General features: G+C 36.1%; 7 protein-coding genes across 13 annotated transcripts in view; 3 read left to right on the top strand and 4 right to left on the bottom strand.

Moving 5' to 3' along the window:
* Window positions 1-1,649, bottom strand: part of LOC139810695 (uncharacterized) — a 163,103-nt gene extending 161,454 nt beyond the window's left edge. For both annotated transcript variants that reach the window (XR_011731463.1, XM_071774467.1), the window contains exons 1-3: window positions 1,563-1,649; window positions 1,039-1,115; window positions 733-779 (exon numbers count right to left, since the gene is read on the bottom strand). The gene's annotated coding sequence lies outside the window, so the exon portion shown is untranslated. The remainder of the gene's footprint in view (window positions 1-732; window positions 780-1,038; window positions 1,116-1,562) is intronic.
* A 692-nt stretch (window positions 1,650-2,341) lies between these two features.
* Window positions 2,342-6,322, top strand: Argrs (arginine--tRNA ligase-like protein). 3 transcript variants are annotated; one of them, XM_071772366.1, is made up of 8 exons: window positions 2,342-2,484; window positions 2,626-2,775; window positions 2,889-3,117; window positions 4,305-4,729; window positions 4,838-4,979; window positions 5,071-5,333; window positions 5,426-5,618; window positions 5,711-6,322. In XM_071772366.1, exons 1-8 carry the CDS (start codon window positions 2,434-2,436, stop codon window positions 6,283-6,285), a joined length of 2,028 nt encoding a protein of 675 aa, XP_071628467.1. In that variant the 5' UTR covers window positions 2,342-2,433; the 3' UTR covers window positions 6,286-6,322. The 3 variants fall into 3 exon arrangements, with proteins under 3 accessions (XP_071628467.1, XP_071628465.1, XP_071628468.1); XM_071772364.1 differs by having other exon boundaries at window positions 2,889-3,123; XM_071772367.1 differs by having other exon boundaries at window positions 2,352-2,417; window positions 2,889-3,123.
* A 393-nt stretch (window positions 6,323-6,715) lies between these two features.
* Window positions 6,716-12,513, top strand: Leurs (Leucyl-tRNA synthetase). Its single transcript, XM_071772363.1, has 16 exons — window positions 6,716-6,872; window positions 7,119-7,328; window positions 7,467-7,670; window positions 7,763-7,924; window positions 7,997-8,235; window positions 8,327-8,552; window positions 8,624-8,842; window positions 8,956-9,409; window positions 9,487-9,625; window positions 9,706-9,976; window positions 10,525-10,772; window positions 10,855-11,086; window positions 11,181-11,435; window positions 11,508-11,723; window positions 11,812-12,037; window positions 12,161-12,513. Exons 1-16 carry the CDS (start codon window positions 6,870-6,872, stop codon window positions 12,373-12,375), a joined length of 3,519 nt encoding a protein of 1,172 aa, XP_071628464.1. The 5' UTR covers window positions 6,716-6,869; the 3' UTR covers window positions 12,376-12,513.
* On the bottom strand, window positions 11,724-13,927 carry LOC139809465 (homocysteine S-methyltransferase-like). Of its 3 annotated transcripts, none has more exons than XR_011731105.1 (3): window positions 12,798-13,927; window positions 12,103-12,366; window positions 11,724-12,005 (listed from the first exon to the last, which is right to left on the bottom strand). XR_011731105.1 is itself a non-coding variant. In XM_071772368.1 (1 exon), exon 1 carries the CDS (start codon window positions 13,713-13,715, stop codon window positions 12,702-12,704), a length of 1,014 nt encoding a protein of 337 aa, XP_071628469.1. In that variant the 5' UTR covers window positions 13,716-13,923; the 3' UTR covers window positions 12,392-12,701. The 3 variants fall into 3 exon arrangements, 1 of the variants encoding a protein (XP_071628469.1); XR_011731104.1 differs by having other exon boundaries at window positions 12,541-13,923; XM_071772368.1 differs by lacking the exons at window positions 11,724-12,005; window positions 12,103-12,366 and having other exon boundaries at window positions 12,392-13,923.
* Window positions 13,928-14,755: 828 nt separating this feature from the next.
* On the bottom strand, window positions 14,756-16,366 carry Pomp (proteasome maturation protein). The gene is made up of 5 exons (XM_071772369.1): window positions 16,208-16,366; window positions 15,763-15,863; window positions 15,229-15,289; window positions 14,980-15,155; window positions 14,756-14,892 (listed from the first exon to the last, which is right to left on the bottom strand). The coding sequence occupies exons 1-5, from the start codon at window positions 16,208-16,210 to the stop codon at window positions 14,805-14,807; spliced, it is 429 nt and encodes a 142-aa protein (XP_071628470.1). The 5' UTR covers window positions 16,211-16,366; the 3' UTR covers window positions 14,756-14,804.
* Window positions 16,367-17,955: 1,589 nt separating this feature from the next.
* LOC139810731 (uncharacterized) lies at window positions 17,956-21,624 on the top strand. Of its 2 annotated transcripts, XM_071774533.1 has the most exons (10): window positions 17,956-18,197; window positions 18,409-18,582; window positions 18,711-18,966; window positions 19,287-19,391; window positions 19,480-19,664; window positions 19,800-20,030; window positions 20,497-20,562; window positions 20,828-20,972; window positions 21,068-21,245; window positions 21,365-21,624. In XM_071774533.1, exons 1-10 carry the CDS (start codon window positions 18,117-18,119, stop codon window positions 21,492-21,494), a joined length of 1,551 nt encoding a protein of 516 aa, XP_071630634.1. In that variant the 5' UTR covers window positions 17,956-18,116; the 3' UTR covers window positions 21,495-21,624. The 2 variants fall into 2 exon arrangements, with proteins under 2 accessions (XP_071630634.1, XP_071630635.1); XM_071774534.1 differs by lacking the exon at window positions 19,800-20,030 and having other exon boundaries at window positions 17,957-18,197.
* On the bottom strand, window positions 21,625-23,161 carry LOC139810732 (homocysteine S-methyltransferase YbgG-like). The gene has a single exon (XM_071774536.1). The coding sequence runs from the start codon at window positions 22,702-22,704 to the stop codon at window positions 21,748-21,750; it is 957 nt and encodes a 318-aa protein (XP_071630637.1). The 5' UTR covers window positions 22,705-23,161; the 3' UTR covers window positions 21,625-21,747.
* Between the last annotated feature and the right edge of the window lie 1,142 nt (window positions 23,162-24,303).

Genomic DNA, 24,303 nt, shown 5'->3' with positions numbered 1-24,303 from the left:
ATACTTGAATCTAGAGTTATATCTTACAATTAATAAAGATAAATAATCACAGATAAAAATTAGATATAAAAAAAGAATTATGGAAATAATTGATTCTTGGTTACATTAAAGTTGCTGAAATAAATGAAAAAAGAATAAGAAAGAATGTTACATTGAAAATAAAATGTTGACATTTTAAAAATACGAAGCTTTTCTACAGATTTCTTTTTTACAAAAAGAATTAGTGCAACATATTTATATATGTAAAATATAAATAAATCAATTTTATAAAAAAAAATATAAAAAAAATCCGAGTGCATTTTAGAGTTGTAACATAAACATAAAAAATCGCCGACCAAATCCGCGAGAGGTCGAGGGTAAAACCCAGGTCAATTTGGCATGGAATGCTCCATACTGTATTGTATAACGATATTATATTAAATTTTTATACAGCGCCAATTTTTTTATACATAATGCTCTATAGCTTATCCATCTAATACGTGAACAACTGATTTTATAACAAATAAAACAAAATAATGAAATGTGAGATCATATATAAATTATTGCAGAACAGAGAACGTTTTTAAAAATAATTATCATTGTTTATATTACGTTTCCTGTTAACAAAGAAATTTAATTTTAAATTAATATATATATGTATATATATATATTTTTTAAATAAATAGCAATCTAGATGAATATTATTTTTCTCAGTGCAATATTTATGTGCAATATTTTCCAACTCCTTCTTACCACTCGTTCCGCAGCCCTAGCCGATCCGTCTCCGTGCCCGTCGCGATCTGGAAATGAAAAGGGAGCGTAATTAACATATGTGATAAGACGAATAAGGCACTTTCGCGCGATCAACTTCTCGCACCGAAAATGCCGCGGCGTCACTTTCGCGATTGTCCGCGCAATTAACGCACCTTCGGCCGAACAAGTATCGCGAAATACGTTTTTTTTTTTTTAGAAATATCTACACCCGAGCGCTGAATGTATACTACTCGATAAATACTACAGTAAATAATGCATGCATAGATTAATAAAGGTTATACTTACCAATTAAACTATTAAACAACTCTCGCGACGCCACTCGTTCCGCAGCCCTAGCCGATCCGTCTCGTGCCCGTCGCGATCTAGAAATGAAGGGGAGCGTACGTAACATGGCGGAGGCGCTTCGTCTCCCGCGCGCGATCAACTTTTCGCACCGAAAATCTCGCCGCGGCGCGGCGCGGCGTTACTTATACGCATCTCGCTCTTAACTTTGCGATTATACAATTTCTGTACTTTGAGTAGCAAATATATTGCATGCTCGCCTTTCAGTATGATTGCCACTTATTTACATGCTTCTTATAGCGAATAGGCATATATTAATATTTTTATAGTAAATATCCGCGATATTCGCGATAGATGGAATAAAATACGATCGTCCGCGCGTGTCCGTGCGACGCGCCTGCGACCGAACAAGTACCGCAAAATACTTGATTTTGAGAAATAACTACACCCAAGCGCTGAATCGATACTATAACGCGATAGGTGCTGCGTTAAATAATTCAGGCAAGATTAATAAAGGTTACACTTACCAATTAAACAAAACTCTCGCGACGCCACTCCGCACTCGTTCCGCGCCGTCCGTCCGCGGTCCGCCGTCCGCCGTCCGCCGTCCGCCGTCCGCCGTCCGCCGCGCCGCGATCTGGAATCTGGAAATGAAGAAGAACGTCATCAATATGGCGGAGACGCGTCATCCCCCGCGCGGGAAACTTGTCGCGCCAACTGCCAAAGCCAAGTGTTGCTACGCGTCTCGCTCTCAACTTCGCGATCACGAATTTTCCACGAATATCAAATACTATACGCTCGCTTATGATTACGACGTTTTTTCACAAATTATTAATACCCGAGCGCTGAATCGATAATAATGCTATACGTGTACGATATATCGTGATAGATATCGCAGTAAATAATGCAAAATTAATAAAGGTTACTCTTTACTCTATACAATACATATGTATACCAATTAATAAATAAGTTGTGACGCCTGCAGACGCCAATCGTCCCGAAATCAGTCCCATGATCCCGTGCTTCGGTCGCGGTCCGTAGTACTCCCGTAGTACCAATAGTACCATGTGACACTACGTGGGTCAAATGGATGGTTTTAATAAAAGCGTTGATTAATCGAAAATACGCACGTAAATTTTAATATTGTACGCACAGTATACAATATATATATAAAAGAGTTTTATTAATATCGTAAAAATCTATCATGTAAAGTTACATTTTTAACAAATAATCATACATCATGCTTTTCAGGTGATGATACGAGATACGAGTTGCCTATCTCTATCTCATTGATGTATGCCTGTATGGTGTTGTCGTGTTGTCTCTTTCAAACTGACGAACTGACCCTGACTGACCACGTTGTCGACGGGGCCTCTTGAAAGGTGAAGAAACATTGGAATGATGTCGAAAAAGGATATGGATTTGTTTAACGAACGTGCGGCTATAGCGGTAAACTTCTTTAGCGCGTGATTCTTCATATCTGTACCGCGCTGTGTTAGAAATCTGTGTCAATCTGTGATGATTCGATAATCCGGATAGTTACGAGGTTAGGTTATATGACTCACATGCCATTCAAATCCAATATTGCAGGAGAGAGAAATACTCGGTCTAAAGCTGCAACTCGAGTCGCTGCAACGGAGCATCGCGACTGACGTTCCGAGCGATATAACTAAGGAGGAGTTCGAAAAGTTGCAGCAGGAGAACGCCAAGTTGACGCACAGGATAACAATACTCAAAAGGGTATAGACTTTTAACAGCGTAGAACCTTAACGTTATTATTGCAAGAGAGTTTTTAATAAAAGGTTTTTTTTTTCATTTAGCGTATGTTTATTTTTCGTAATAATTTTTTGTAGACTGTGGAAATGCAAAGGAACAAACTAGACGATAGAATGGAGCTATTTGGAGCTGCAGATACATCAAGTATAAAAGATAATCTCTGCGCAGTCTTTCATAAAGCTATCGGTGCTGCTTATCCCGACATAGCGGATCCACCAGTAATAGTGACTACTAGCTCTAATCCCAAATTCGGGGATTATCAGTGTAACAGTGCTATGCCTTTGGCACAACAACTGAGTAGTTTTGGTAAAAGTTGGTTACCTAAAAATATTTTTTCAGTATTTTATTCGTTAAAACTATCCATATATACTCTAGTGCCAGAAAAATTTGGAAACCTATCTAGCTCCTTTTTATCTGATTAGCAACATGTGACAATTGTAAAGACATTTACCTATACAAGTACTTTTATTGTAAAAGATACCAAGATACTATTAAATGCACAAGTATGGTGACATGCCCCGGGGGGAATGGAAGCAACTGTCTCAGTTTTTTTTTGGCACTTGAGTGCGTGTTGAAAAATTAAACCAACCAACTTTGAAGGAAAAAAAAACTTGAAAATATTTTTTTCTCCGACGTTTAGTTTTAATACTACGTGGTATGAAATGGAGGAGTAAAACTTGGACTATAAACAAACATATACAAGTGGAACAATCAACGTGTATTTTAATCTTGAACAAAAGATGTAACAAGTATATAAAAGTGAGATTCACTCTTAATGCTCAAAAATTCTTTTATTAATTTCAATACAAAGATGATATCGTCAAAGCATTTCTGCTGTCTCTCACACGTTCGAAGAGGGGACGCTCTGTTTTGAATCTGATCTGCCGCAGCAGTTATCCAGCCCACGTCTGCTCCCATTTCAATGGGAGTCTCGTAATAAATAAGAGTTTTGATGTGTATTCATAAGAAAAAAAATCTAGCCAAGACTTGACTCTCACAACTCTCTCATGTTTGGGATATGTATGAAAACTTGGCAGATTCAAAACATCCTTGCACTCTTTGAGCGTATGAGATTTTCAATGTTTGTAAATGTCGTCTTTGTATTGAAGTTAATGGAGGACGTTTTGAGCATTTATTGTAAAAAGAGTGAATCTCACTTTTATATATTATACTTGTTACATCTTTTGTTCAAGATTAAAATACACATTGATTTTTCCACTTGTATATGTTTGTTTATAGTCCAAGTTTTACTCCCATTTCATATAGCGTAGTAGTATTAAAACTAAACGTCGGAGAGAGAAATAGCACAAACAAATGTTTATTTTTAAGTCTTCTCTTTTCCATCAAAGTTTGTCAGTTTAATTTTTTAACACCCTGTATCTATCAACAGTGTACTGAATTATAAATACTCATAAAATTATAAAATAATTATAAAATAATTACATTATACACGTTTAATTTACTTTTATTTATTATTATTATTATTATTACAGGTACCAAACAAACTCCACGTGACGTTGCTAAAGAAATTATGTCCAAGCTAAAAGTATTTTCCGTTGTCGAGAAATATGAAATAGCTGGTGCAGGATTCATAAATGTATATCTAAAACGTGAATTTGGACAATCCGTTTTGCGCAGTTGGTTATGGGCTGGCCAAGTTCTCCCTCCATATGTTAAGAAGAAAAGGGTAATTGTAGATTTTTCTAGTCCTAACATTGCTAAGGAAATGCACGTGGGACACTTGAGATCCACGATAATCGGAGACAGTATCGCAAGACTGTTGGAATACTTGGGACATGATGTGTTGAGGCTCAATCATGTAGGCGACTGGGGTACACAGTTTGGTATGTTGATAGCGCATCTTCAAGACAAGTTTCCCAACTATTTAACCCATGCTCCTCCAATCCAGGATCTTCAGGTGACTAATCATATTCTATAATCATATTCTGTGACATTTAATGACACGTGTGACGAGTATTTTCTAAATAAATATACTAATTATTTATATATTTATGTACGCATACAGACCTTCTATAAAGAATCCAAGACTAGATTTGACGAAGATAAGGAATTCAAAAAACGTGCATACGAGTGTGTCGTCAAATTGCAGGCTTTCGAGCCTGATATAACAAAAGCATGGAAAATGATATGTGATGTATCTAGGCAAGGTAAATGCGGCAAACACAGCTGTGTTTATATATGTATTCATTTTGGAAGAAACAAAGTACTTGAATAATTTTGTTCTTATGTTTGATACAGAATTCGAAAAAGTGTATGCTCGACTGGATATCAAATTAATAGAAAGAGGCGAATCATTTTATCAGAGGCATATGGAGTCGATAGTTGCAGAGTTGGAATTAAAAAATATGCTCGAAGAAGATAATGGACGGAAGGTAATGTGGGGAGAGAAACATGGTAGTGGAATACCTTTAACTATAGTAAAATCTGATGGTGGTTTTACATATGATACGTCCGACATGGCTGCTATTAAGCATCGTGTCGAACAGGAAAGGGCAGATTGGGCAAGTATCATGTTGCACACTATATAAGCGTCACATTCCTATTTTATCTCAATAAATTATTACCTTGTAATAAAATCTCCATAATTTTACAGTTGATATATGTGACAGATGCTGGTCAGTCTTTGCATTTTCAAATGTTAGAAAGTTGTGCCAAAAGAGCAGGTATCTTGAAGAGCTTTCACAGGATGGATCATGTTGGCTTCGGTGTTGTCTTGGGTGAAGACAAGAAGAAATTTAAAACAAGGTCCGGTGACACTGTAAAGCTTAGCGAGTTGTTGGACGAAGGTACGTCAAGCGAGATTACGTGTTGATTCTTTGGTGTTGTTATCTCTTTTATTTCATTTCTAAAAATAAAATTCCAAAAATCTGCTGTTTAGGCTTGAAGAGAGCGCTGCAGAAACTAAAAGAGAAAGAACGCGACAAGGTATTGTCCAAAGACCAACTAAGAGCAGCCCAAGAATCCGTAGCATATGGTTGCATAAAATATGCCGATTTACTACACAATAGAAATCACGAATATGTATTTTCATTTGATAAAATGCTGGAAGATAAGGGCAACACAGCCGTTTATTTATTGTATGCTTTAACTCGAATTCGTTCTATCGCCAGAACGGCGAATATCACAAAGGACGAATTGCGACAGCGCTTGCACGAAATTCCGATCTCGTTGGAGCACGAAAAAGAATGGAAACTGGCCAAAGTACTGTTAAAATTTCCCGACATAATTCTTGGCATTAACGAGGACCTATACTTGCATCCGTTGTGCGAGTTTTGTTACGAGATTTCATGCGCGTTTATGGAATTTTATGATAAATGCTACTGCGTGGAAAAGAATCAATCTGGTGAAATTGTAAAAGTAAATATAGGGCGTCTCTTGCTCGCGGAAGCTACTGCGCTTGTTCTAGAGAAATGCTTTAGTTTATTGGGTTTAAAACCTGTTGCACAAATGTAAAAGAATAAAAATAAACATACCATATGTGTACTTTCAATTATGAAATGAAAAAAAGAATAAATAAAATTAATTTTTATAGTATTAAAATCTATGTTAATAAAAAAAGGGTTATAAAATGTAAGACGATATAGATTTTTCTTTTAGGCGTTATTTCTATACTTTTTATTTATTATGCTTTTATATATACTTGAAAATTATCAAGTTTTATGTTATTATATATATCCTCACTATATTAATTAATTTCAAATTTGTAAATAAAAAATTTTGTGAATTAGTTCGATAAATGACTTCTCTTCAGGAATTGTATGTATGTATGTACAATTCACTTTTTAGCAACATGCTTATGTAATAGCTTACTGTAATAGTGTAATGAACTGCAATACCTGTACTACATGTTTCGTCATCATACGACATGCATACATTATTCTACATACATACATACATACATGTGGTCGTGATCGCAGGCGGAACAAGGGAAGGGGCAGAACTCCACCGGTTTCACTTTCACGTTCCACGTGCCTTGCGCGCAATTTTGCATCGCGCAATATTTATAGTTATTGCTATTTGCAATAAACGTAATTAAAATGGTAAGTACATATGATTATCGGACAATGAATTTTGTTGCTTTTGCTTGCGTTACACATATATATACATAGGCATAAAGCACCTTCGTGCATCTTAACCTGCCTACTGGGTTTCACAATCCATAATTTTCAATTGTGATAAATGCAGTGGAAATGATTATGTTATCTGGCAGTTTAATATATTCGATTTATTATAATGATATATATTCCTTTGCATCACGTGCTAAAAAAAGTAATCTTGTGTAATAGGCAACGGAAAGGAAAGGAACTTTTAAGGTTAAATACCTTCAGGAAATTGAGAGAAATATGCAAGTGAAATGGGAAGTTGCGAAGGTATACGAAGTGAATGCATCTACCCTAAATAAGAAACCAGGTGAAAAATTTTTTGCCACTTTTCCATATCCTTATATGAATGGACGTCTCCATCTCGGTCATACTTTCTCATTATCAAAGTCTGAGGTATATATCTGAAGTTTTTACAATTTTATATTCTTATATAACATCATTTTAATATCTTGATATTATTATTTTTATCTGTTGATCTCATTTGTCTTTTACATATGGATATATTAATAAATGTGTATATTTATACGTCAGTTTGCTACTCGATACAATCGTCTCTTGGGGAAAAAAGTGCTTTTTCCCTTTGGCTTTCATTGCACGGGTATGCCTATTAAAGCATGTGCTGATAAATTGACGAGAGAAATGGAAATATATGGTTATCCACCCAAGTTTCCTGAAGAACGTGAAATGGTGGAAAAAGAGACTGATGCCCCAAAGGACAAGAGCAAGGGAAAAAAGGTAAAATTCTATCAATTTCTATAAATTCCAATTCCAACTTGCATGTCACAAGAAATATTTTTAATATCGAAATTGATTGATGTTAATTTCAGAGTAAGGCGGTTGCCAAAGCTGGTTCGGCTAAATATCAGTGGCAAATTATGCAAACCCTTGGCTTACAAAATGAGGAAATCAAGAAGTTTGCCGACGCTGCATATTGGTTGGAATATTTTCCACCACTTGCTGTGCAAGACTTAAAATCTATCGGTCTTCATGTAAGCTAAAAAAATAGTAATTATAGTTGCATAATTTTCAAAGTTTCATTAATCTGATTTTAAATATTCTAGGTGGATTGGCGAAGAACGTTTATTACGACAGATGCAAACTCATTTTATGATTCTTTTATACGCTGGCAGTTTCATCATTTGAAATCTAGAAACAAAATCAAGTACGGAAAGAGATACACTATTTATTCGCCAAAAGATGGCCAACCTTGTATGGATCATGATAGATCCTCTGGTGAAGGTGTTGGACCACAGGAATATACATTGATCAAAATGAAAGTTCTACGTCCTCAGAAAATCATGTAATGCTTTTACATTATATTATTTTATTGAAACTCACTTATTGTTAGATTTTTAATTCGTAAAATAAGCAGTATATATACTATTTTGTAGGAGTTTTGACGATAAATCAGTTTATCTCGTAGCTGCAACTTTAAAACCGGAGACAATGTATGGTCAAACAAACTGTTGGGTTCATCCAGACATTAGCTACATAGCGTATAATTTAGCATGCGGGGACGTATATATTTCTACAGAACGTGCGGCGAGGAATATGTCCTATCAAGGTTTCTTTAAAGAAGAGGGAAAGATAGATGTTGTTGGAAAGTTCATGGGCAAAGTACTATTCATTTGTTCAATAAACTTTGGTTATTTTTTCGAAATTTTTCTCTTATAAAAAAATGTTTGTAGGATTTATTAGGACTGGAATTGGAAGCTCCCCTCACATTTAACAAGGTAATTTATACGTTACCTATGTTAACGATAAAAGAAGACAAAGGTACTGGCATCGTAACTTCCGTCCCTAGTGATTCTCCTGACGATTATGCTGCATTAGTGGATCTAAAAAAGAAACAGCCGCTTAGAGAAAAATACGGAATTACCGACGAGATGGTGTTGCCATATAATCCAGTAAGTAGATTATATATGTATATGTATAATATAATGTGACGTACTTAACTGTGATGAACGCGATCGGCAAGAATCATGAAATTTTTCACATATTATACTTAATATTATACTAGATTCCAATCATCCAAGTTCCAGAATTTGGCAATTTATTAGCAGTAACATTATATGAACAGTTAAAAATTCAGTCCCAAAATGACAAAGTTAAACTCGCAGAAGCAAAGGAGATAGCATACTTGAAAGGATTTTACGATGGCGTACTATTAGTAGGTCCACATAAAGGCAAAAAGATACAAGATATTAAGAAACTGGTTCAGAAAGAAATGGTTAACAGTGGCGAAGCAGTGATTTATTATGAACCAGAAAAAACTATTATTTCAAGATCAAATGATGAATGCGTAGTGGCTTTATGTAATCAATGGTATTTGGATTATGGTGAAGAAAACTGGAAGAAAGAAACGCTTGAGGCTTTAAAGAATCTCGATACCTTTCACGATGAAGTTAGAAAAAATTTTCTTGCTTGCTTCGATTGGTTACACGAACACGCATGCTCCAGAACATATGGACTCGGTAATCAAGTTGTTTCATATCAAGTATAGAATTATTTATGCTTATAAGCGTTTTTTTTTTAATTCTCGTATTTTTAGGCACAAAATTACCATGGGATGAAAGTTGGTTGATAGAATCTCTGTCAGATTCTACTATTTACATGGCTTATTATACAATAGCGCATTTGTTACAAGGCGGAACTTTTAAAGCAGACGGACCTAATGAGTTTGGAATAAAGTAATCAAGATTAAAGTTGATGTTACATACGTGTATTGTTTATCTGTGATTATTAATATTTCACTAACCGTTTCTGTTAGAGCTTCAGATATGACATTAGAAGTATGGGATTATATCTTCTTTAAAGACGCTAAATGGCCTAAGACAAATATAGACAAAGTATTTGTAGATCGTATGAGGCACGAATTTCAGTATTGGTATCCCGTAGATTTGAGGGTGTCAGGAAAAGATCTAATACAAAATCATCTTACATATTTTCTCTACAATCATACAGCAATATGGCCAAATCAGCCTGAGCTATGGCCACGAGGAATAAGGGCAAATGGTCATCTGCTTCTGAATTCAGCAAAGGTAATATAAAATTATTCAAAATTTGTATCAAATCAAATTTTAATTTCAATATTGTGACACCTTTATTAACGCGGACTTTGATCACCTTGACATCATGAATTTGTGGGACTCGAAGTTTCGCGCATACAACCGTTAAAAAATTAGCACAATTTTATTTTATGACTTGGTATATATGCAGGGGAAAAAATGCTATTTCTTAATATTTTATACTGCTGACAGTGCTGACCGATGAGTCCGATATTGCCATTGATTTTGACAATTTATTATTTTATCTTGTTCATTTTCTTTATATACACGACTTGATCATGACTTGTTTTTTAATTTGATTTAAAGTTATATGTTTCAAATAATTCACCGCTGACTGATGACTGATGTTGAGTAAAGTCGAAACATACGGATTTTAATATGTATAATAATTAATCTCGCTTGAATAAAACAACCAACACCCAAATATGCTCGACGTTGGCCTTTGAATCTGATTAAGCTTTGCTTGTAACGAGTGATTGTCGTCTTGTTAATTGAAATTTTTTTATTGTTTCAACACACAGATGTCCAAGTCAGAGGGCAACTTTTTAACACTTGTCGAGGCTGTAGAAAAATTCTCAGCTGATGGAATGCGTCTCTGTTTAGCTGATTCTGGTGATTCGATAGAGGATGCTAATTTCATTGAAAGTACAGCCGATGCAGGAATTCTTAGACTGTATAATTTTATAGAATGGGTCAAAGATATATTGAATATGAATCAACACTCCTGCCACACTGGCGTGCAAGATTTTCATGATAAAGTATTTGAAAGGTATTTCAATTTTTCCTTTTTATTATTATTATTTTTTTAAACCATTATTACAGAACTGAAATGATACATTTACTTGATGTAGCGAAATTAATTTGAAAATACGAGAGACTGGTGAAAACTATTCGAAAATGCTCTATAAAGAAGCATTAAGGACAGGATTTTACGAATTTCAAACAGCTAGAGATAAATATTTACAAACAAGTCCAATGGTTAATCTGGATCTAATTAAAAAGTATATCGAGATTCAAATAATTCTTCTGTCTCCCATTTGTCCACATGTTTGCGAATATATATGGGGAGACTTGCTTGAGAAGGTAAGTTTTGGCAGTGAAGCAAATATTTTTAAATATTATCTTGTGTAAATCTTTCTATAAATGGAAAATTTTATCAACTAATGTGGTTTATTAGGATGGCAGTATATTAAATGCAAAATGGCCTGTGGTAGGAGAAATAAACGAAATTTTAATAAAATCGTCTGAATATCTAATGGATGCTGCTCATACATTCAGAATTCTTCTAAAAAATTACATGACGCCAAAAAAGTCTAAAGCAAAGAATGATTTCACCGACATGGAGAAACCTACGCAAGGAATTATCTGGGTAGCAAAGACTTGGCCTCCTTGGCAAAGTATCATCCTTACAACGATGAGGGAAATGTACTCTGTAAGTTGTAGCGACACGCCGAGTATGCGATATGATTAATTTTTTTTGTGTAACAATAAATCTACATTACAGAAAAATGAGAATAAATTACCAGACAATAAAGCGCTTTCCGCAGCGTTTGCTGGCAAAGCTGAGCTGAAAAAATATATGAAAAGGGTAATGCCGTTCGTGCAGCTTGTCAAGGCGAAGATGGAAACTGTTGGTTTCAGTGCACTGAATTTGACCCTTGATTTTAACGAATTCAATGTACTTGAAACAAACAAGGAGTATCTCAAAAATACATTAGGCGTAAGCAAATACCGTATATATAATTTTCGTTTTATATATATTATATATTTTAACGCATTATACTGTATTTTTATTTATTTATATCCAGCTTCACGATATTGTCATTAAATATACGGATGAAGCTCCAGAAAAGACGAGAGAAGAATGTTGTCCAGGTGCACCGTACATGAACTTTTTTGCAAAGCCCATAGTTTCAATATGTATTATTAATCCTCAAAGTTGTAGCAATTTACTTGAACTGTCCATGGAAATTTCGACTGTAACGGCTGCAGATATTGTGTCCTATATTGCAAAACAAAACAAGCATATAAAAGGTAAATGAGGAAATGTAAATTTCTTATATGATGTTTATGTATTTCTTATACACGTTCTCACGTACACAAACAACAATCAAGTTGGCACTAATGATTTTCTTGTTGTATATTTTCCTTGTCCAGATCCCGCTTCGATCGTCTTGTATCGGTTCAACGATCCAAATTTGGGACCCAGAATCAGGCCGGTAGCAGGAGACATTTTAAAAGGAAAAACCAAACTTCCACGGGATTCCGTATTTAACGTAGATACAGAAACAGAAAGCGTCCAAGTCAGCGTAGCGGGTAAAACCTATCTAGTAGGCGAATCCTTGATATATATTGATAAATCTCTGGAATAATAAACGACACCGTTGATTCTCTAGCGATTAAACATTTTATTATTGAGTCAGTATAATCATTTATTTAGGAAATAAATTTAAAAATTAAAGAAATTTAAAATGTATTTAATAAAATGGCATCTCTGTTTATAAAAAAAATATATGCTTGATTTTTAAAACGTTTACATGTGCACCGAGATCAAGGTTTCCGCCGCAACTCCAACAATAAATGTTGCATTAACTGCAATTTTCAAACTCTGTCTCTGCAAATCATTTTGTAATGAATGCACCCATCTTTAGTAGTACGCGATAAAATAAAAAAGTTATAATCTTTGTTTTTAACCAGTTTATGTATCGATATCTATAAAAACTGCATCTTGTGCTTTCATTGCTCGATATCGATTCACTTCCGATCGTATCGTCTTAATGTCTTCGGCAAAGACCTTGCAGCAACCGCCGATGTAAGAAACCCCGATGTCCAACCATTCCGATATAGGCAGATTCAGGGAATGATCATCTGGGACCGCGGTCCATTCGTTGGTCGCGGATAAACTGCCACCTCTGTTGGGATACACCACCAAGGGAATTTGATGATGCGCCTGCCTTGACGATGCGCTCGCGTTGATAGTGTTGATACCTCGTAGTAAGGGAGTGACGTGCCTCGGATCGATGCAGTTCACGCCAACCGCGACGATTTGCGACGGCAAAGTGCGATAACAACGCAGCGCTACTTCCTGGAATAGACTGCCGTCCGATATGAACTGATCATCTCGGCACGAAAACGAGAGCCATGCACGAGCGTGTGGGTACTCTTTCATCAACTCCAGTAAGGCTTCCGCTTCCTCGATGCAGGGTATAGTTTCCAGAGCCAACAGATCAACACCAGCGTCCACGAGCGCCTTAACGCGTGGTCTGTGCCAGTCGATCAGTTCTCGTCGGGACACGGTTTTTCCATAGGAGCCGGTATATTCAGACGCATTGTGCAAATAAGCGCCATAAGGACCACAGGCGCCAGCGACCTTGGGTCTGCCGTCGACGCTGAGTTTCTCTTTTTCGGCGTAATCGTCCACAGCTTTCTTAGCCAAGTGCACTGCCGTGGCGAACAAATCCAGACTCTTGCATTCGCTTATGTTCAGATACTTTGTCAAGCCAGGCACAGACGCTTGGTAGGTATTAGTCTCGATAATGTCGGCGCCGGCGCGCAAAAAGTCCAAGTGCGTGGCGTACACGGCAGTGGGATTGGTCGCGAGGAATCGCGCCGTCCACAGCGGGTCTCCGTCGATCTTGGCACCCACGTGTCGCGACAGCTGCCCGGAAAAGCCGCCGTCCAAAATTTTTACAGTCGTGCACATATTAACCATTAACACCGGTTAGGTTAGCGAGTAGATCCGCTTGATTAGCTTGATATCACGTTTCAAGGCTGCGTGCTGCGTTCAGCGTTCAGCGTTACAAAACCACACTCTTATGGTTCTGGAACGCAGCCAGCAGCCTAAAGTTATTAAGATTTGCACATCAACACAATTTTAATAGACCAAATCCATCTCTTTATGTAATCGCTTATTATCAAATAAATTTTAATATTTTGTACAATTTTCTCATATGAATTCAAATTAGGAAATAATACTATGTAGTTATTCGCAATACAGCTTTTAGAGAAAACATGCTTCATTGTTAATGAAAAATGAAAGTGAAAGATGTATAGCGTTGGTTTAAAAATTCATTCTGAAAATTTTTCTTTAAAAAATGTCGCGTGGTAAAGTTTCTAGCTGATAATCGAATGAAAATACAGTATCTAGACTATCTAGCATTGATTAACTGTTATGGACAGGCCTCGACTCTTGACGTCATTCGCAAGAGAATATATGCGCAACGTATGCTATTACAGAAAAGTTATCGCATATGGCTTTTAGCCAATCAACTTGCAACGTTTTTGTAAAAGAATCGAGCCCCAGTCTCCAGTCCCCAGTAAGTACTTGTTTATAACAATGCTCGACTGTACATATATACAGCGATTATGTATCTTGAGAGAAACGAGGTGAAAATTACAAAAGTGAACAGATTTTATTAGATTTCGACAATTGAAATGGTAGATACGCTAGTGAATTTCCTCACTTTTGTAATTTTCACCTCATTTCAAGATACACTATCGACCCCAGTTTTCGAATAACAATAATAAAGCTAAATGATTTGAATTAACCTAATAACGTACTTGAGTTTTTACGAAGAAAATTAATGCTCTTGTGTTAACTAAATATATCAATATTAACTTTATCGGGTATATGAATGTTAAATGTGTCATTTTTTCACTATCGACATTTATTTTTAAAATACCACCAGAAAGAAAAAGTGTAATACATTTAACTTATAAGAATTAATTTAGTAATAGTTATTATTAAGTCCATATAAAGTTTTCATTTTTTATCACGACCAAATTTTTGCAACCTTCAACTTTACAATACTCCGAGGTGATTTTCTACGACTGCATGTGGCTGTCCCATTTGTTCCCTGAATTCGGGCGTATTAAAGATATCTTCAAATCTATAAACAATAATATATAGACAAATAAAAATCGTCGGATACAGATTGATCTGCAATAATGATCAATAAGATATAGGCTATAAATACCCTATATCTTGATCCTGTCCAAGCAAAATATCTCGCATCACATTAGACGATGGTAAAAATGGAAGTCTTCCAATCTTCTCAGTAGCTTTTAATTCCATCGCTATGCGCAACGGTGCGTGTAGTCCTTGCGTATTCCTGAGCAATATCATATTCATGCGATCTTGATTCTTTTGATACTAAAACATAATTGCAATTACACGTTGCTGTTTTAAAATTGTCCATATTAATAGAATACACAATGAATCTTACATTTCTCTCTGAAGCTTCCAAGGGATGTGCATAACCAACGCTCTGTCTGACTGCTGACAGACTAAACAAACAAGATTAACGCTAAAAACTGCCTTAAAAGAACTGTACTATTTTATATCAAACATTATATATATATATATATACATATATATATATATATATATATATGTATATATATATATATAAGAAGTTTTTGCAACGGCAATACCGTCTTTCGGATATGGTAAATGTATCTAAATTATATAGATACGTTCACCATCTAAATTTACATTATCGGTTGAAAGGCATAACTGTCCATATACATTGTTCACTGTAACGCTATTCAGATAATGTCCAACGTTATTTTCGAGAGAATAAGGTTTACGATTACCATTAACGTTATGTATGATTACCGTAATGAAATCCTCAATGTGAATTTAGACAGTAAACGTATCTATATACGTCAGATACATTTACCGTATCTGAAAGATGGTAAAGCGTTAGTTAATTTCTATAACTTGGGTTTTTCCAATAAATTTAATTAACGTTTCATACCCTGACACCATAGGATTGGGTAGGTCATAGTTGGTTCCACTTTTAACGTTGAATTGCTCGGGTACGGCAGGCTTGGGTATAATTGACGGCAAACCGAAGCTCTAAAATTATAACACGTATTGCAATAGAGATAAAATCTTTTGCGTTGAGTCCAGTTTCTTATACTATTTCGCACAAAACAGTGGTTAAGACGTGGCTTGAAAACCGCACAGTAAACTATTTTTATAAAGCAAGGTACAAATACGTTTTAGTACTTTTTAATTGTCAATATTACGTGTACGTGATATTAACGATTTACGATACATGAAAGTCCACAGTAGAATAAACAACCAAAATCAATTGTCATTATTAACATAACCTGTTCGTATGATGAATCGTATGAAATAATCTTAAAACTGAAAAATTAAACTGCCTGCAACACACGCCGATCACTGTCGATTATTACCATTTTATCGTTTTGAAGTCACAATAGAAATCGCACCAAGAAAACGATCCGAAAACAACGATGCGTCTGAAATCCACAGAAACTGCAAACTGCAAGAATTAAGAATCAGAATCAGGTTAAGGTTAAGAATCTTGTCATGTCACGGCGTTCGAAAACTCACGAAATCTCGACGGAACTTAAGGGCCCGAACACACACTTCTGCACAACGCATACTGCGTAAAGCCCCGGACACACGAATCGACGGAAGACGTAAGACGTAAATCGTAAGGAAATCCACTAATCAGAGTCGACTATTCCCCTCTTCTTCCCTCTTAAAGAGGGGAATAGTCAACTCTGATTGGTGGATTTCCTTACGATTTACGTCTTACGTCTTCCGTCGATTCGTGTGTGTTGGAGGATTTACATTGCGTCCGATCACGTCCGATGTTCGACGTACGACGATCCGAAATCCAATAACAGAATTTATTATTAGAGACAAAAATTTCCTATTGGATGTCGGATCGTCGTACGTCGAACATCGGACGCAGTGTGAATCCTCCATAAGCATAAGAAACTTGCGTGGTCCATACACATGTGCATATAAGGAAATAGACCACGCAATTTTTTTATGCTTACGCCGTATGCGTTGTGCAGAAGTGTGTGCTCCAGCAGATCATACTGATTGGCTACAAAATAGAGAAGTTCTCGAGTTTCTAGGGCCGGTATTCATAATCAGATCTTATTTCAAGACCGTCTTAAGTAATATCTTAAGATACTAATACGGCTCTGTGATTGGTTAATGACATCTTAAGATTGTACTTAAGATGGTCTTAAATATAAGAACCGACTATGAATACCGACCTAGAACTCCTCTATTTTATAGCCAATCAGTACGATCTGCTGCTGCTTTTCACTGCCCATGAAATTTCACCTTTACGCGCGCCTTTTTCTAGGCCGCGGTATTCATAGGCCGGTATTCATAGTCGGTTCTTATTTCAAGACCGTCTTAAGTAATGTCTTAAGATGCTAATACGGCTCTGTGATTGGTTCATGACGTCTTAAGATTGTACTTAAGACGGTCTTAAATATAAGAACCGACTATGAATACCGGCCATAGGTCGAAGACGGTTTTAGAGAGACATGGGAGAATCTTAAGCGGGGAGCACACACTTCTGCACAACGCATAAGGGCTCAGTCACAATGAGAAAAATAAGGAATAAGATAAAGGAATAAGGAATAAGGCATGTTGCATCTCACTTTAATGTACGTGTACTAAAGTGAGATGCGACATTCCTTTATTCCTTATTCCTTTATCTTATTCCTTATTTTCTCATTGTGACTGAGCCTTAACGCGTAAGCATAAGAAAATTGATTGGTCTATTTCCTTATACACATGTGTATGGACCAATCAATTTTCTTAAGGCTCAGTCACAATGAGAAAAATAAGGAATAAGATAAAGGAATAAGGAATAAAGGAATGTCGCATCTCACTTTAGTACACGTACATTAAAGTGAGATGCAACATGCCTTATTCCTTATTCCTTTATCTTATTCCTTATTTTTCTCATTGTGACTGAGCCCTTATGCTTACACATTCTGCGTTATGCAGAAGTGTGTGTCCGGGCTCTTATTGGTTCCACCATATTTTGTCATTTTCTCAAATGAGATTGCTTACGAACGCCACCGAGCGGCCGGCGGCGACGTTTTTTGAATTTTATAGGTTGGTGGCGTTGGAGCAGTGGAGCGTGGACGTGGAGCTCTTGATTAGTCTTGATTTTAGCGATTGATCAAACAATTCACTCACCCAACGTCAGTTTGCGTCTTGCGACAATTGCGACAGTTTTTGGTACCTCGCGTACTTGTAATAATAAAGAAATCAATGATAAAATTTGTAGAAAAAATAAAATTTCATATTTTTCTATCCTGAGATATGTCTCTGTACAAGGCAAGAAGAAGTTCTTTGCGTCAGTCGCTCGCATATAAATTATTGCCTAGGAAGACTCTGATTAGGGTAAGAAGAAAAAATAATCATTGGGATGACGTTTCGAAGAACGATCTCATATAACGTTATAACATATAATATATAGAAAAATAGCCTTATTTAAGAGATTTAGAATTATTTATCATTATATATTATAAATTAATTTTTAAAATTATTAAAATAAAAAAATGGAGACAGAGAGAACAAGAGACAAAGATTATACATAATTATTTTTATTTAGCCTGATAGATTAAAAGGTCGTTATTTGTTTCGGTCGGCTGTGCGGCGCGTTTTCGAGTATATGGATTGGATAACAGAGGAACCAATAATCGAGGAAATTAGCGACGATGTGACGATTAATATTAAAATGGCTCAGCAGAGACACAAAATAGAAAAAAAGTTGCTCACATTAAAGGTATTCGTAAATTCGGCCAAGTGCTCAGAACCTAACCTGCGCCAAAAGTAGATATAGAAGAAAGTAAATGGAAATAAAAAGATTTATAGTATTGTAATGCGTAAAAGACGTACTGTGCTTGATTTAAGGATCGATCGATATTGTTAGTGAGACCATCTGAAAGATCTTCTGCTGACAAAGTGTACATATATGATCTTATAACAAAATTTCACGCATTCGCAAAGCATCCGGAGGACTTGAAAGAAAAGCTGGCAACTGTGTGTATTTATCAATATTTACCGGCTGATCGAATAATCGTTCGTCAGAGTCGTAGAGCGGAAAATCTTTATTTTATTATAAATGGTGAAGTCACGCTGTCAAAAGTAGCGATCAATGAATTAACAGGTGAGGAAGAATACTAGCACAAAGTTTCATGCAATCTTGAGCACAAAAAGATCCGTTGTATTAGATATTACATATGGAAAACATTCGCTGTTTAATTTTGTACATGAAACAGAGATACGAGATGTATCAACATTTTCCATTTAGTTTATAACGTCTGATGAATACCACGTTAATCTTTTCTTATTGTTAATTTACATCATTATTTTTTTTTTTTACAACCTTAATCTTTCAAGGTAATTTATATGTCCGTGAACGAGGATCATTTCCAAAGAAAAATCATGTAGCTTATATAGTTACGTAAGGTATATTTTCCGTTATAGGTAATGAGGAAGTTGTAGATATGGGAATCATGCATGCAGGTGACATGTTTGGCGAAGTTGCATTATTGCACACAGTGTCGAGAACATCAACGATAATCACAAAAAGTTGGTAGAAATGAATTATGACAACACAATATATATATATATCTTTCATCAAAATTTATACCATTTCTCATTTACGAACACCATTTAGCATCGATCGACTTGCTTCTAATTACTCGGGACGATTTCGATAGCATATTGCGTGATAGTTTGACGAAGAAGTGGGACGTTCTCCGCGATGCGTTAGTTCATTTTAATTATTTCAAGTTGTGGGATGAAGAGACGGTACGAGAGTGTTGTATTCTGAGTAAACTGAAGGACTTTAAGCCTAATGAGGTAAATGACCTGGCGGTGCAATAATCATCTTTTAAAGATTTCAATATTGTTCAACATTCTCACAGAAATTCTCAGAAGTAAGACACAAGTCTGATAAAAAAGTATACAGAAAATACTAACGAATTAATTTGAAAGGTTTTATTAGGCGATGGAAGAGGCATGGTGAACTACGTGCATTTTATTTTGAGTGGGAAATGTCGCCTTATTGAGCATATGCTCGTTCGCGAACGTTCTTCTTATCATGGAACACAATACGAATTATATGATTCCGAAAATTTTGGTCCACAAAAACAATCACGAAGAGTGTCGAGACAGATTGCGGAATCTGTCGAGCTTGAATCGAATCCACTTGACAAATCCATTCCAGTACGAATTAAGAAAAGAAAACTTTATTCTCTTATATATATATATATATATATATATATATATACTGTTTTTTTTTGTCTTGATAAAACCTTAAAAAATGCTATTTCTTTACATCTATTACGACACCACGTAATGCTTTGCGTTTGCACTAATTTTCGATAGATACACCAATCACGCAACGGCATTCGCGTACACGCATCGGGCTCATGCGTTCTGCGTTAATATAATTTTAATACGACCAACATAGTTTGCACTTCTCGCACAAAAATGCACAAAAAGTTTTGTTTATCACATGTAACAGTAACTTGTTTGAATTGAATTATTACTAATTATAATGATTGTACATAATCAGGACAACTTTTTAAATTGTTGTTGCAAACATTTTGATATCTCACACTGTGTGCTGATTATAAAAATTTATAACAAAGAGAATGTGTGTGTTTATCAATTTCATTTATTATTACAGAGACCCGTTGAAACGCAAGACGAAGTCGATCGATCAAGCATCGTTACCGCCACACTTTTGGACGTTGTGAGTATTCACAGTCATTCTTCTTTTTACTATTCTATTCTCATTGTCAGTAGTATTACTTGGGTCGACGTACGTTGTCGCGAAAATTTATCACGCTCTAAAATAGCTAGCCACTTGTAAGTAAATTATTGAGGTTTGCTTGCCTGTAAAACTTATTGAAGCGGAATAACGGTTATGCGTATAGATAACGTTGATTTTATTTGTTGGTATAATTTTGGACACGTGGTAGATTTGCGTGTGTGTTAATAAATATTGCAAAATTAAGGTTAAAGGGTGGCACAAAATTACCGATATTGCGGCGATATTAATGCGAGAACCGTCTGTTACATCTCACGTACATTATCCGAATGATGTTCGTACCATATTCATGCAAATATGCATCTTCTCCCGGGGTGCATGTTTCGGTTTAGGTGAGAAACACGTAATTATAGTCACAACTTTTGTATTACTTTCCTACCTATATAATGCATTGTGAGATGTATCAAGTCAATGTTTAATTACGTAGGCGAGAAAATGCTTCATCGAAGAATTGTAGCGATTACACCAGTACGATGTTTTCTCATCCCGCGTTATTGGTTGTTTGAGCACAATCGTGCCAATATCTGGGGGCGTGTGAAACTGTTTATGGACTCAAAATACCCAACTAAGAAACAGTTGATCAATGAGTTTCTCTTAAATCGAAAGTACGATAAATTATATCAAACATAATTTCAGTCACATTCTCAGATTTTTTTCACGTATCGATTGACTTGATGATTTATAGAAATTCTTGTACTATTCCCTCTACTGGCTTTCATTTTAGATGGATGACGTACAAGCAGAATTTAGTTAAAGATGTCATTCAACGACGTGGTTATTTTCATAGTAATACAACGATACATGACGTGCCATATTCCATCAGAATTACAGATGAAATAGATCCAAAACTATAATTGCTTCTATCAAATCGATATTATTTCAAACAATATTAGTGTAGTGCATATTGTAGTGCATATACATGCCATGCATATATACATATTTATTCAGAGATGGAAATAAAATTTGGATTCATTATTCATCTAATCATGTTTTATAATATATATTTTGCGTTTGTGGAAGCATTTAATATATCATTATAAAATAATATTATTATAAAAATTGTGTAAAGTCATCCTCTCAACGGTTATTAAATTTGCAAATACATGTCTACGTTAGCCGTTGGTCCACTTTAGATCTTATTCGTTTGACATCCGTCGCGTATGTCCTACAACATCCACCGATGTAACGAACGCCAAGATCCAGCCACTCGTCAATGAATTCGTGCAAAGAGGGAGCTTCTCCTTCCTTGGTCCATCCTTCAGCTACTATATATTTTTCTCCGCTATTAGGATATACCACCAATGGTATAAGATCGTTTGATTTGCCTTTATTGATATCTTGCAGCAGGGTGGTAACGACGTGTGGAGCAATACAATTAACGCCGATCGCTAATATTTGTCCAGGCAGGGCATTTTTGTAACATCTCACGGCAATCTCTTGAAAGTCGCTGCCGTCTGCCAAGCTCTTTCCATCGTCTCTACAGGAGAATGTTAGCCATGCCTGCGTATTCGGGAATTCCTTGAGTAGATCGATTACAGCCTCCGCCTCGCGGACGCAAGGTATCGTTTCTATCGCCAATAGATCAACACCTTTCTCCAGCAATGCGCGTACGCGAGGCCTATGCCAGTCGATCAAAAATTCTCGCGATACACGAGCACAGTACGAACCAGTATATTCTGAGCCATCGTGCAAGCAGGCGCCGTAAGGACCGCAAGATCCAGCGATCAATGGCTTTCGGTTCCTCACGTTTTCATCATCCTCTATTTCTTTACTGTAAGCGTTCACGGCATCTTTAGCATAATCGACAGCTTTACGGATGATCTCGAGACTCTCTTCCTCCGTGATGCCCAGATATTTTACAAAACCGTCGATGGTTGCTTGATACGTGTTGGTCTCTATAATATCGGCACCGGCACGTAAGAAATCCATATGAGTAGCGAAGACAGCCTTCGGTTCGGTTATGAGGAAACGTGCAGTCCACAAAGGATCACCATCGATCTTCTCACCTACGTGGGTGGACAGTTGCGTGGAAAAACCACCATCTAGCACTTTTATCTCCGACATGATGTTTCTTTTTCTCGTTTTTTAGAAATTTAATTTCTTGAAGCCCCGTGTACGACAAGCCCGTACCACTACACCGTTGTCATAACAACACAAAAATTTTACTGCGATGAATACAAATGTACAGTTTGCATCTCGATTGCTTAATGTGCTCCATATGATACTAGAAGAAGCTGGTTCAACGGTTCAACGCGGCGGACCTTGTACACGCTCTTCGCGGAGATAACTGTCTGCAGGGATAACTTTTATCGTTATCGGCATTATCGCGTATTCACATTTAGATATAGTTGTTCATCGTTAAAGTGCGTGTCGTCGTGACGCGACTAAATAGTCGCTTCTTCCGGATTGCGCATTGCGCATGAGTCGTATAGAGATCACCATATCATGCGCATTATCTGACCGCTGATACAACGTCGCCACTTTATTATCACGTACCCCGTGAAAGACGAAAACAGCCAAGTATTGATAGAACATCGTCTGGCCAGTGTGTTCGAGTAAACGTTTATATCTTTCGACGTGACCGTTTGACCTCGCGAGACAACGTTAACGCAAAGTTCGAGAATGCAATCTAAATAGATGACGTATTTTGAGCATATAGTCCGCGGTCCTCATCGCGGAAGAACACAATGAATAACGCTAGAAGAAAGCTAATAATCTTTATCTAAAGGATTTTATCAACTATTTCCCCATTAGTCGTGATTATTATTACCGCGATGAATCAATATTGCTCCCGGAAATTGCTAATCAGTACGTGATGAGCGACGATGCAACGATTAATATTAAAATGGCTCAATAGAGATATGAGACGGACAAAGCTCATATTAGAGATATTCGACGAGATAATGTACGAAAATCTTTGTTAAAAATAGAAAAATATAAAAAATAAAGATTTTTGTAATCGGTATAATCGCTCAATAAGCAAAAATGTTTGCAGTATGACGATAGAGATTGGCAGCAGATTTACTCTGCAGATATTGCAACAGATCCGATATCATCCGTGTCCGCATTAAACTCTAGTTTTGCTGGAATCAAGTCTGTCGATATAATCTGACAGCAGCGTGTCGGCAGAAACCGAATAGAATCATGTCGTAAACATTGAAATAGAATACATTACTTGATTGATTACAAAATGAAAAGTTTTGCTCAGTTTCTGCTCAGTCAATCTGTCTATATAGTCTGTTACATATTTTTGTTGGCATTCTATCGACAAAATTTGTAACAGACACTTTCAAAATCTGTTCTCGACAGATTTTAGCTATCCGGGTACGATTTTATACTATTCTATTTCCATTAAAGTTCCAGGTGAATCAGGAAAACTTAAAGAAAACCAGACAGTTATGTCCATTTATTAACGTTGACTATAGCTACGTGATCGTTAGTTGGGGTTGTAGAGTAGAAAATCCTCTATTTTATTACAAACGATTGGGTCAATCTATCGAGAATAATGATCGACAAATTAATATAGATAAAAATAGATGATAAATAGCATGAATTTTTAGGCATAATTCTTAGGTATATCAAGATCCAATTGGATCTCAAATCTCCAACGAATTGGAAAGAATGTTTATATTGAATATTACATGGAGCCATGGAGAACATTCG

This window comes from Temnothorax longispinosus, chromosome 3 (assembly GCF_030848805.1).
Source record: "Temnothorax longispinosus isolate EJ_2023e chromosome 3, Tlon_JGU_v1, whole genome shotgun sequence".
In the NCBI taxonomy this organism is placed as follows: Eukaryota; Metazoa; Arthropoda; class Insecta; order Hymenoptera; family Formicidae; genus Temnothorax; species Temnothorax longispinosus.
This window is presented reverse-complemented; position numbering and strand designations above follow the sequence as displayed.